At 37.0% G+C, this 13160-nt stretch overlaps 1 protein-coding gene across 2 annotated transcripts in view; it reads right to left on the reverse strand.

Moving 5' to 3' along the window:
* Window positions 1–13160, reverse strand: part of PRKCI (protein kinase C iota) — a 66433-nt gene that overhangs the window by 24004 nt on the left and 29269 nt on the right. For both annotated transcript variants that reach the window (XM_073897490.1, XM_025879074.2), the window contains exons 3-7: window positions 9904–9993; window positions 8183–8233; window positions 4860–4945; window positions 3409–3549; window positions 891–945 (exon numbers count right to left, since the gene is read on the reverse strand). In XM_073897490.1, coding sequence (XP_073753591.1) covers window positions 891–945; window positions 3409–3549; window positions 4860–4945; window positions 8183–8233; window positions 9904–9993 — 423 coding nt within the window. The remainder of the gene's footprint in view (window positions 1–890; window positions 946–3408; window positions 3550–4859; window positions 4946–8182; window positions 8234–9903; window positions 9994–13160) is intronic.

Consider the following 13160-nt stretch of genomic DNA (forward strand, 5'->3'; position numbering starts at 1 on the left):
AGGGGAGAGCAAGAACCAATTAGCAGCCAAGTACTAATTTTAACAAATATTTTTGGTATTTTGAAAATATTTCTCCTCTTCACAAATTAATCAATTCCTTCTATAAGGGTGACTCTATAAACCTTATTCAGTTATTTTAGTATGACTGAGGCACAGAGATAGGGGCCTTTGGTTTTTACTCCTCACTTCCCTCATACTTAAAATGTTCCTAACTACCAAACCACATAGGTCAAGTAAAGAACTGACAAAAGATTGAACTCTAGGTATCTATCCCTTAAAGCTACTTCAGGCAAAAAAAACCCCCACATTTCATATAACCAGCCTCTTAAATGAACAAGAAACTATATTCTGTCCTTCCAGAATAACTCCCTCACCTTCCCTTTCTTGATTCATCTGAGATCAGTACGCTCTGCCCAGTTAATTGCTCCCCAAACTTCACAGATACATATTTAAGGTTCTGTATCTATTTGACATCTGAGCTCACATGATCTTTTTTGAATTTTCAATACTGCATCTTTGTGTCTTTTACATAATTTCACTTGATAATAAAGCTTTTAATAAAAACAGATCACCTGAACATTCAACATGACCCACAAAATCAGTATGTTTCATTATTGAAAAAAACTGATTTGCTCAATTTAAAAAAAGTCTTAGAAGAAATTTATCTGAATTAGTGAAAAGAGTCATTTGTTGTAGTTTACACAGTTGTCTTCTTAAAATGCCAAAGGTATATGTTAAATATTGTGACAGTACCACTGCAAAATAGGGTTAACTAACTTTTATTTGGGAAGAACATAACTGGTTTTAAACTTAAGTTAAAGAGTCACCTAAAGAAGTCTTTAAATGATACTCTGTGGATGAACAATGGTTCCTACCAGCGTCATTCTTACCTGTCTGTGCATGGTCTGAATGCATGGATGACTGGTCCATGGGCATCATTGGTTCCTGCAAACATTTCCAAAGACACAGTAACTGAGTGGGTTCTTTCTAAATCCCAATACCACTATAAATTCAGAAACATTATTTCAACGAGACACAGCATATTAAAATTTAAACTTGAAAGAATATAACTTGGGGCGCCTGGGTGGCTCAGTCAGTTAAGCGTCTGCCTTCGACTCAGGTCATGATCCCAGGGTCCTGGGATGGAGCTCCGCATCGGGCTCCCTGCTCAGCGGGGAGTCTGCTTCTCCTCCCACTCCCCCTGCTTGTGTTCCCTCTCTCGCTGTCTCTCTCTCTCTGTCAAATAAATAAATAAAATCTTTAAAAAAAAAAAAAGAATACTCAAGAATATCAACAGTAACCTAAATAAATTATGTTCACAATTTTTGGCCTTGTTTTTTTCCTAAAGATGAGATTTTCACCTCCCTAACAACAAACCCACTCCTAGGCTTCTATGAACTAGCTAAATAATTCTAATACCAAAGAGCCACCAATAATAACCTACATTCACAATGTCCAAAGAAGATACTATGAATAAATATGGTGTACTCATTCTAGAAGACAATTTAGAAAGATGCATCCAGATTTTTTTTTTCAGGTGGGGTAGGGAGGGACAGAGGGAAAGGGAGAGAGGGAATCCTAAGCAGGCTCCTTATGCAGCGTGGCGCTCACTACACTGAGATCATTACCTGAGCTGAAATCAAGAGTCAGATGCTTAACTAACTGAGCCACCCAGGCCCCTGCATCCAGATCTTTTAAAAAATGCGTATCCTTTAAGCCATTAATTTATTTCTGGATACTTAAGGAAATAGTAAGATTTATTTACCAGAAAGTTCATTATGATTTTTTTTACAGGAAAATGTAGAAAACAACTCAAATGTGCAATCATGGGGAACAGGTTAAGTAAATTATGACATAGATATATAACAAAATATTATTCTAAAATTGATAAGGATATAGATATGGAAAGGTGACCAAGATATAAAGTTAAGTGAAAAAAATGGGTTAGAAAACTATATATATGATCTCACTTTTGTTAAAACCATGTAAAAGAATGAGACTCAAACATTATGCACATTCTGATAAACACTCCACCTTCTATGAAGCGGTCTCAAAAACAATCTACAAAACTTCTAGATCCAACTGTAATACACAGAAATTAAAGAGGACAGGGGAACATTTTTAAACATAACCATAAAGAAGCAAAGAGAAAAATACTGCAACACTTTAAATGACAACATAATTTCTTCTATATTTAAATTTTAAGGGGTGGGGGAAAGAGATGGAAGAATCAGTAAGTTAAAAAATATCTAGGACACATATCAGTCAACTGCAGATATGGACTACATTTAGATCCTGATTCAGAATGAAAATTGTAAAAACAAAATTTTCACATTTATGAGGCAAATTAAATTTTGAACATCAAACAAGGAATTAGCTTTTTAGTTTTTAAAGAGTCCTTCTCTTTTAGATTTGTTTCAAAATAATACAGGATGAAAGCAGGTTATATGGGTGGGGGCATAGCTGAAATAGGACTGGTCATGAGCTGGTACCTATTGAAGCCAGGTGACTGGTATATGGAAGTTCATTATACTGTTATATCTACAAAAATATTTAAAACTTTTCCACATAGAAATTTTCTCTATGGAAAATTTTAAGTATTTATGCATATAAATTTGCAAAGAAAAAGTTCTGGAAGGGCATACACCAGAAGACAATTACCTTTAGACCGTAGATCTCATGGGGAATTTTTATGTAATTTTTCTTTATTTATCTAGATTTTCTATTATGAACATGCTGTAACTGCATATTTAAAATAGAAAGTGAGGGGCGCCTGGGTGGCTCAGTCGTTAAGCGTCTGCCTTCGGCTCAGGTCATGATCCCAGGGTCCTGGGTTCGAGCCCCCCATCAAGCCCCACATCGGGCTCCCTGCTCAGCAGGAAGCCTGCTTCTCCCTCTCCCACTTCCCCTGCTTGTGTTCCCTCTCTCGCTGTGTCTCTCTCTGTCAAATAAATAAATAAAATCTTTAAAAAATAAGAAATAAAATAAAATAGAAAGTGAAAAAAGAAATTTTAAGTTCAAAAACTCCCCAGTAATCGCACACTTTAAATAGCAAACATGAAGCCTCTGACTGTTCTTAACTGATCTGTTTAGTGTAGATGCTAAAACAATGAGAGCTATAAACTAGTGAGTTTATCTTAAGAGAAAAAAGTCTCTTACATAGTTCTCCCTACCTCTTCCTAATTTAACCAGATGATTTTGTAGCAGATTAAACTAAGAAGTTAACTACATACCACAAACAAATTTATAATAACAATTCCAAAACTCACAATCCGTCAACTGGACTGTAAAGTTACATTCTGTAACAACACTGTTGAACTGTGATTCCTCATCACCTCTGTATTTTAGCCCTCTGTCCTAGCAGTGTTACTGAAAATGTTCTGTTAAAATAAGAGAGTTGTGTCTTACCGGTGGCATAGAATGCCGCCCACATTCGATTGTGACAAGTTTGTGGCACTTCTTATGAACCAGGAGTTTGCAGTTGATGCACTTATATCCCTGACGTCCAAGTCCCCATATTCGGTCAGTACAGATGGCACAGTGGGCACGCTGGAAGGAGTAATCAGCACTATTTTATTAACAAATAAAAAGTCATAATCATTTGCCAACAGTTTGCTGAGAAAATAGTGAAAATAAGGGGTGGCTGGGTGGCTGAGTCAGTTTAAGTGTCTGACTCTTCATCTCGGCTCAGGGCATGATCTCAGGGTGGTGAGAATCGAGCCCGGTGTCGGGACTCCACACTGGGTGTGGAACCTGCTTGGGATTCTCTCTCTTCCTTTCCCTCTGCCTCCCACCCCCCACCCACCCACTCTCTCTCTCTCTCTCTCAAACAAAGTGAAAATAAGTGGCTTCCTTCTCTAACTCAATTCCCTTCATCATACATAACTTTTCCAAAGCTATGATGGTCACAGAAAAATTTTAAAAAAGAGTTTTATTTGCAAGAGTGAAATCTGCAACCATGTTGTTTTCTGTTATTAGTTCAAGAATTTTTAGTCTTCACATAAACTTAGAGTATTGAAAATAGTAAAAGTGAATTAAACTTGAAAAACACAGGCAGAAAAAGCTATGCAAGGACTCCCAAGTAAACATAAACCTTCCAGACCGGTCAGAGGTCAAACCAAAGCCCTGCTCTCAGAGCAATTCCTGAAGTGACTTGCTCATTTCAAAGCTTCGTAAATATCAGGACTACCGAGAAAAGGATTTGGGGAACCTCAGGTCCTAGCTTTTCTTTACGTAAATGAATTCAGAACATGGTACTACTTTCACAATGGAAATGGGGTCCATGTATTTGTAGATATCACGAGTAGTTAAAAACAATCGACTTCTTTCAAACCTTGGCTCTGCCACTTACTAGCTGTGTCATCTTGGGCAAGTTATTTAACCGCCCCACACCTCAGCTTTTTCATCTATAAAACAGAAATACATAGTACCTATCTCACAAGGTTGTTGTAAAGATTAAATGGGTCAATAGATGTCAAGCATTTGGAAAAGCACCTGGTACATAGTAAAAGCTAGGTAAATGGTTTGCAATTATTTTTGAAACAGTGAAAGTTAAAATTACATTAAAAGGTTTGCAAAATAAACTTTGCTTATTTTCTGGTTGCCTGGAATTATAGTAAAAAAGCCAACTTTCTTTTAGCTAAGGTAACTATATAATTCAGTCAGGGGTATTTTTAAGAGTGAAAGGAGATGCTATTAAAAATTACCTCAAGATAACAGGGATACTGCCCCAGGCAAACTGGGAATGTTGTCACCCTACTGACTCCTTTAAAAAGGAAAACAAGACTACCTTTCTTTCACAGTAGTGAGGAAAAAAATAGATATCTCAAATTATTACTATTTAACAAACTAAGGTTTACCCTGTTGAAACGTTTGGCTTGAAAAGTGTGGCCATTTGCACAATAAAGCTTTCTCCAGCGGCGTGCACCTCTGCGGTAGATGGATTCTAAAGAGAGATAAAAAGTGAAAAAAAGAAAAAAGAGCAACTGTGAATAAAAGTCTTTTTATAATTAAGTCTGTGATTTTTTTCATGATATTCACTTCAAGAAAAAAATATTCTGATAAAAACCTGAAAGTGAAAAAAATAAAATAGATTCACCAAGGGACTAAATGAAAACAAAGCCCATGGAGTAAAAATGTATTAAAAATTACTATTCAGGCTTTTCTGTCTTTTAATTTCCTCCCCAATTTTTGGGCACCTAGGTGGCTCAGGCGATTAAGCGTCTGCCTTCAGCTCAGGTCATGATCCCAGGGTCCTGGAATCGAGTCCCGAATTGGGCTCCCTGCATAATGGGGAGTCTGCTCCTCCCTCTGCCCCTTCCCACCCCCACTCCCCACTCATGCTCACTCTCTCACTCTCTTACAAAAGAAAATAAATAAAATTAAAAAAAAAATTTCCTCCAACCTTTAATTTTGAAAAATCTTAAGCCCACAGAAAAGTTGAAAGAACAGAATAATAAACAGCTGCGTCCTTCACATAGACTTACCAATATCTAACATTATGCCGCATTTGCTTTCCTCTCTATACACACGTCTTTTTTATGTCTGCATCAGTTAAAAATAAGTTGCAGATATAACACTTCACCCTTAAACACCTAAGTATCCACTCACTGCCTTAGATTAAGGGCGTTTCCCCTAATTCTACTTAACCCTAATACCATTACCATGTCTTAGAAGATCAACATTAATTCAATATCACCTCATAGACAGCTCAAATGCAAATAGCCCTGCTTGCCCTCAAAGTATCTTTCATAGCTTTCTTTTTCTCTCCAGGATCCAATCAAGACTCAAGCATTGCCTTTGGTTGCTATACCTTTTTTGTCTCTTGAATGTATGCTGAAACGGTCATGCTGCCATATTTGCTGTTGTTTATTCTTTGTGATTTTTTTTTTTTTAAAGAGTCCAGGCAGTTGTCTTATTTTATGTCCTACGTTCTGGATTTGTCTGTTTCCTCATTAGAATCAGTATCAAATATTTTTGGCAAAAATAATACATAGGTGATATGTATTGCTTGTATCACATCAAGAGATAAACAAATGTCAGATTGCTGACCCCCAGTTCAATCACTCTGTTTAAAGGCAGTGATTGTTTCTTCTCTTCATCGTAAAGGTACATTTTACTTACTTTCATAGATGCTCTAAAAGGGACACTTTGCAACCACATGAATATCTTCCCCATTAATCTTTTTTTTTAGAGGGGGAGGGGGCAGAGGGAGAGGGAGAGAGAGAATCTTAAGCAGGCTCCATACCCAGCACTGAACTAAGGTGGGGCTGATCTCATAACCCTGAGATCATGACCTGAGCTGAAATCAGAGTCAGAGGCTTAACAAACTGAGCCACCCAGGCACCCCTCCCCATTAATCTTTAATCCAATGGTTTTTATATTAATACTTTTTCTAAACAAACTAAGAGGTTCCATAAGACCAAATCTAGTTGACCTGTGTAATTCTGGTTAAGTAAGTCAATCACTATTATACATATTGTCTATTAGTCATTAATATTCCACAGTGATAGTTAACACTAGTAGAAAGAGTCCACTGGGTTTCTAAACTCATATTTTAAAGCAGATGTAGCACTGGGTTTACCATTTAAAATTAAGATAGAAAAAACGAGGTGAAATGCTCTGAATTAGAAATCTTAAGATAGCATAATACAGAACTGTAAATACAGATGCTTGGGGTACCTGGATGGTTCAGATGGTTAAGAGACTGCCTTCGGCTCAGGTCATGATCTGGGGGTCCTGGGATTGAGCCCCACGTTGGGACCCTCTGCTCAGCGGGGAGTCTGTTTCTCCCTCTCCCTCTGCCTCTCCCCCTGCTTGTGCTCTCTCTCTCTCAAATGAATAAATAAAATCTTGAAATAAATAAATAAATACAGATGCTTTTGTTTTTATTTACTTATTTACTCTGTTAGGAGTAACCAAAGCAGAAAGTTTTTGTTAATCGTATCTTAACCTAGGGGTGCCTGGGTAGCTCAGTCTTTGATCCATCCATCATTGGAACTCTGGCAAAATATGCTTAACTGAATCCAAACCTAAATTTTTCACTATTGCTTCAGGGTTCTACCTACTTCCTTAAATTTCCCCATTTCCTATATAGTACATGGTCCCCATTCAACTCTATACAAATACTCATAGCTCTTTAATTTTTCCTTTTCACCAAGTTGCAGGAAGAGTCACAGAACTGGGGCACCTGGGTGGCTCAGTCGGTTAAGCATCTACCTTAGACTCAGGTCATAATCCCAGGATCCTGAGACTGAATTCCACATCGGGCTTCCTGCTCAGCAGGGAGCCTGCTTCTCCCTCTGCCTACCACTCCCCCTTCTTGTGCTCTCTTTTTCTCTCTCTCAAATAAATAAATAAAATCTTAAAAAACAATAACAACAAAAGAGTCACAGAACTAAAAGTTTAGAACTACTTTACTTAATTCAAAGGAAAACACCACTATTCTTTCTAAAGTCATGGCCATGTGCAGAAACCACAAATGAAAATGAGTAAAATCCACAACTACTAAGTTATACTGAACATCAAAAGCAATAACTTATGATCGTAAGTAAGGTACATATTTAAGTTCCATCAGACCAGACAGTTGACTCTTTCAGTTCTTCTCACTAATGATAACTATCAGCCTAGACATTCAAAAGAAAATCGCTAACAATTTCTAACTACACATGCTCAAGTATTTAGAGAGGAAGCATCATGTTACTTTCAAATGGTACACTAAAAAAATAAAAATAAAACAAGCATGTTTCTTATGTATATACATGTATGCCTATGCGTGAACACATACAGATGCAGAGATAAAGCAAACACAGAAAATGTTAATAATTGGTCAATGAAGGCAAAGGATATCTTTGTGTCTTTGTTTTCAATGTTGTTTCAACTCCTCCATAGGTTTGAAAATTTCCAAAATTAAAAACCAGGAAGGAACATGACTTAAAATTCACTTAATTTTCCTTTCAAATGCACAACAGACACTTATGTCAGTAACTTGTAACTAAGAACTGCCCGATTTTCATGTGGCAAAAGCAGAGAATTTAGGCAGTTGCTAAGATAGTCTAAATTAGACTGAAGAATGGAAAAGAAATCAAATAGACTAAAAGTTCTATTTCTGATTTCCTTTCACTTGTGCCATTGTGCCATAAATAACTCTACACTCAAAGATATGAAGTATATACACACTCACTGTCTTCTCCTGGACAGGGCATTCCAGGACGTTCTGGTACACAAGGGAAGACTGAAAGAAAAGAAACTAAAATTAATATAGCAAATTTAAAACATACAAATTACATAGGATTTTAATTTCTAATATCAAAAAAATTGGCCCAAATTTCAACCTGACCCTCTCTTAGCATGTGGTAATATTTTTTCAAGGCATTCATTTATCAAGGCTATATGAAAGAAGTTTTCGTGAAAGTGAACAGCCAAAATCAAGCGCACTAGAAGCTCAAATTATTCATGCTAGTCCCTGTTATGTTACCAATTGATTTTTTTTTGTCCTTAGAGAAATCATTAACTACTATTTCCCTAAATCTTTGTTGTACCGTCAAGTGTGCTACAACGAAGAATTAAAACTGAATTACAAAAATATATACAAATATGAACATAAACCATTACAGTTCTTAAAAGATGAATTTAGGAAAACTGAATTTGGGAAAAAATTTACACCACTAAGAGTACCCAAATCCAAAAAAATGTAAGTTTTATCTTAGGAACTATAAATTTATAAACAGGCTAATTCAGACCATTTTTATAAAGAGACAGAATATAAAGACATAGTGTATTTATGAACTAGCCAACTATTTGTAGTCTGTGATGTACAAAAGGACATGGCTTAAAAAAAGCACAAAACACAATGTATGGGAAGCACAGGTCCCAATATATTCTTAAAAGTTGAAATATAAGCTAACTTCTGAAAACAGTTCTGTGATATGGTATAAAAATAATGAAAACTTAAAACAAACTGTTAATGCTACTGATCAATTCACTTCTTTAAACATTCACTGTAGTTTTATTCTACAAAGAGATGACTCAAAATGGATGACTTCTGAAGTTCTGCTAGGACCTCAATAAGTTAGATTATGGATCCCTTAGGAGTCACTATGTCAAACTCTGAAGGTAGAAAAATATTAAGCTACTATTTTTAAAAAACACACTATAAAGAAAAGTACATGGGAATCATAACAAGGGGCTGACTCATTATACTTATGGGAGATTTATATCTGTTCAAGTTTTAAAGAGTTCTGTACATCTGGTCTCCTAAAAATGTTACATGAAATATTGCCAATGAAATGCAATATATAAGCGGGTTTTACATGACATAAAAAATTTGAGGGGTAGCATAGTAGAATGAAAAGAACATTGACTTGCAAGCAGAATACCTAGATTTTATACCCAGGTCTACAATGCACCATTACATGATGGCTGAGTTTCGTCTCTTCTATACCACTACCCAGCTTGTGGGCCTGCAGATGTTTAACACACTAATCTCCATAACTATGTAAGTAGTTTCACTGTTAACCCTCAAATGAAAGAAAGGACATTTCAGATACCTTCTCTTTGGAGATTATTATTTGTATACATTACCAAACTGCAAGGGAATGACTTAAAATTCTACTAGGCACTCAATTTTAAATTCTCTCCTAAACTTTGCTGTGAAACACTTGAGAGATGATCCGTTTAATATCCATGAAGGCATACCCAAATAACAAATTTCCCAATATTATAAGACAATTGATTTTATTTTCTCTAGCATTTGAGAAGCTACTAAATAAGAACAGTTACATAGCAGTGAGGGATAGAGATTAAGAAAAAGACATCTGAATTATGGTTTAAAATGGTCAAGAATATTTGGTTATTTAAAAAAAATTATAGCTCTAGAAGAGTAAGAAATGACTACTCCTTTACCATGAATCAAGAGTTCAGAATCCTTGTTTAGCTCATAAAGCCTAAAGGCTTCTTCTAACTCCAACTGAGATGATACTGTACACGGGTCCCCTAAAAAATATAAAAAATAAAGCAAAGCTCACTTTTTAAATCCTCTAAAATGTAATGTTTAATAATCAATTTTCATTGCATAAAATCTTGAGCAATAACAATTTCCATTATATAAAATCTTGAGAAAAACAACTATCTATCTATCTATCTATATACATACACATAGAGAAGTATTTGACAAGGACAAATTTTAGATATTTATTTAGACAATTCTATTTTCTAAAGTAGGTAACATAACTTCCATTTCTATCACTACAAAATATTACATGAGGCTCATCGATACCAAATTTGATACATACAAAAACCATTTAATTCTCAAGAACATGTATATTCAAAATATAGCAAACGAATCTACCCTGACCACATCTGGACTGTTACTACAATATGACTAATGGCCAGGGACAAGTTTCTGTTACCTACCTCTTCGAAGGAGGAAGTGAAAGTGGTTTCACTGCCATAATATGGCTGGTTAGAGGCCTCCATGTAATCATTCTGTCAAATTTTTCCTTCACCTGAGAGCCTTTCCTCACCCAAGAGGCTCACAGAAAGGAAGTACAGCTACTAAAGTACTCTGGACGGAAGAGCAGTCCTGCTTGAGCGGCTTTTAAATGTGAATGCATAGTTTTAGTAAACTTACCCACAAAAAGGCCAAGGGAGAAACACCTCCCTAGTCAACCAGCCAAAGAACTGAGTCATCCCTGCTAAACAATGAGATGGCACGTCTCCCCAGATGATGGCGTTCCTCGATGAAAAAGTCATTTTGATCACAGTTGGGGCCTGAGCTGGGTCCTCCACACTGCAATGCTTTTGCACATTCCTGTGGTTCCACCAAATGTGACCACACACAAGATGCCACCAACCTTACCCAAACCTCAATCACTCTCAGCAGAGAACTAGGTCCGTTACTCAAGACAGAAACACGAGGCCATCTGCTTTCCTGCAGTCTCAGGGAAATGAGTGCTTCTGTGCCCTTCTCCACCTTGGAGACTCCCTTATTGAATCTCCTCCTTTTATCTTCTCTGGCCCCTTATCCCATTAGGTCCCCTTCAGTTCTATTTTCGTTTTTTCTTTCCTTCCACTAGCTCTTCTCAGGCAAAGGCATGTCTGAGTCTCCCTCCCAATAATCTCCCTCACACTCAGGTTGCCATGCCATTCATTCAGTAGCCACATGTCTCAAGAGCAAACTGAAGACTGACACTGGAGGGGGTGGGTGAGAAGAAGGGGAAGAAGGGCAGGGCCTTCGGTTTTTGACCTCATACTTTCCTGTCGTGAGTTTAGTCAGAGGTTTATAACCTTTTAGATTTATTAGAAATAACTTTTCTTAATATCAAGAGTGACCCCACCCTGCTTTCTCCATGTTCCTATCCTCTCAAAATTCTGCTAACCGGTTTTAGTCCGTACACTCGACTAAAGCTGCTATATCCAAGGTCACGAAAAGAGCTGCTCAAGTCAGTAGCACCTCTTCTGTCTTTACTCTAATGGACCTCTCCATAGCATCTAACAAAGTTGCCCACTGACTATTTATAGAAACTCTGCATCTAGGTTTCTTTTTTTAAAACTTATTTTATTTCAATTCAATTAGTTAACATATAGTGTATCATTCGTTTCAGATGTAGAGTTCAGTAATTCATCCGTTGCGTATAACACCCAGGGCTCATTACATCACATGCCCTCCTTAATGCCCGTCACCCAGTTACCCCACCCCTCCACCAACATGCACCTAGGTTTCTAAACACCATCCTCCTGGTTTACTAACTCTCCTTTTTAACTTTTCATTTTGGAAATTTTCTTTTCTTTTTTTTTTTTTTAAGTAGGCTCCACTCCCAGCCTGGAGCCCAGTGCGGGACTTGAACTCATGACGCTGAGATCAAGATCTGAGCTGATAGCAAGAGTCAGGCACTTAACCAACTGAGCCACCCAAGTGCCCCTCATTTTGGAAATTTTCAAACATATTACCAAATCTGGCTTCCCCCTACATATCCACTCACTTATTCCCTTCTACCTTATCATTCTGAACAAATCCCTATAACTCTCGATTAAAATTCCTTACTATAGGGGCGCCTGGGTGGCTCAATCGTTAAGCGTCTGCCTTCGGCTGGGGTCATGGTCCCAGGGTCCTGGGATCGAGCCCCGCCATCAGGCTCCCTGCTCCGCGGGAAGCCTGCTTCTCCCTCTGCCACTCCCCCTGCTTGTGAGTTCCCTCTCTCGCTGTGTCTCTCTCTGTCAAATAAATAAATAAAATCTTTAAAAAAATAAAATAATAAAATAAAATTCCTTACTATAATCACAATTCCATTATAAACCTATAAAGACTAACAAAAATTCACTATAAAATATCCAAACATAACTATAGGCAAAAGAATAAAGTTGAACTTTTATCTTATACCGTACACAAAAATTAACTCAAAATGGATCAAAGACTTAAATTTAAGAGCTAAAACTATAAAATCCTTGGAAGAAAACATAGGGAGAAAGCTTTATGACATTGGATTTGGCAACGATTTCTTGGATTTGACACCAAAAGCATAGGCAAGAAAAAAAATGAACATTAGTCCAAAGAAGATATACAAATGGCCAATGAGCACACAAAAAGATGTTCAACATCACTAATCATTAAGAAAATGAAAATCAATGAGATACCTCCTCCTTGCGATGAGACTACACAGAGAGGGAGAGAAAACCGACCAGGCCAGCATGCCTGGTGAGCCTGCATGACTCCAGACCCAGCTGCCCTCTGGTTGCCACTGCATGAGAGACCCTCTTGTGAGACCAGCAGAGCCAGTCAACTCACAGAAGTGTGAGAGATTATAAAATAAAGTGGTGGGGGTTTTTTAAAGCTACTACACTTTGAGGTGAGTTGTTATGGAACCAACAACTTACTACCATCTTTTAAGTTGAATCGTGAAATTCTGTGAATCTTTACAAGACCCAGGACAAATGCCACCTCTTCTGAACAGCCTTACCTAAGGAGGTAATATTTCACATTTTATGAAAAGCTTAAGGATAACCTAATTTTTAATAATGGCTTTATTGAGATATAATTCACATAGCATTCAATTTACCCATTTGAAGTCTACCATGGTTGTCAGTATGTTCACAGAGCTGTCAAGTATCAATATAATTAATTTTAGAACATTTTCATTATCTCCTCCTCAAAAAAGCCCCTT

Source organism: Callorhinus ursinus, unplaced genomic scaffold (genome assembly GCF_003265705.2).
Source record: "Callorhinus ursinus isolate GAN/ISIS: 27379988/994484 unplaced genomic scaffold, GSC_fseal_2.0 scaffold1, whole genome shotgun sequence".
NCBI lineage: Eukaryota > Metazoa > Chordata > Mammalia > Carnivora > Otariidae > Callorhinus > Callorhinus ursinus.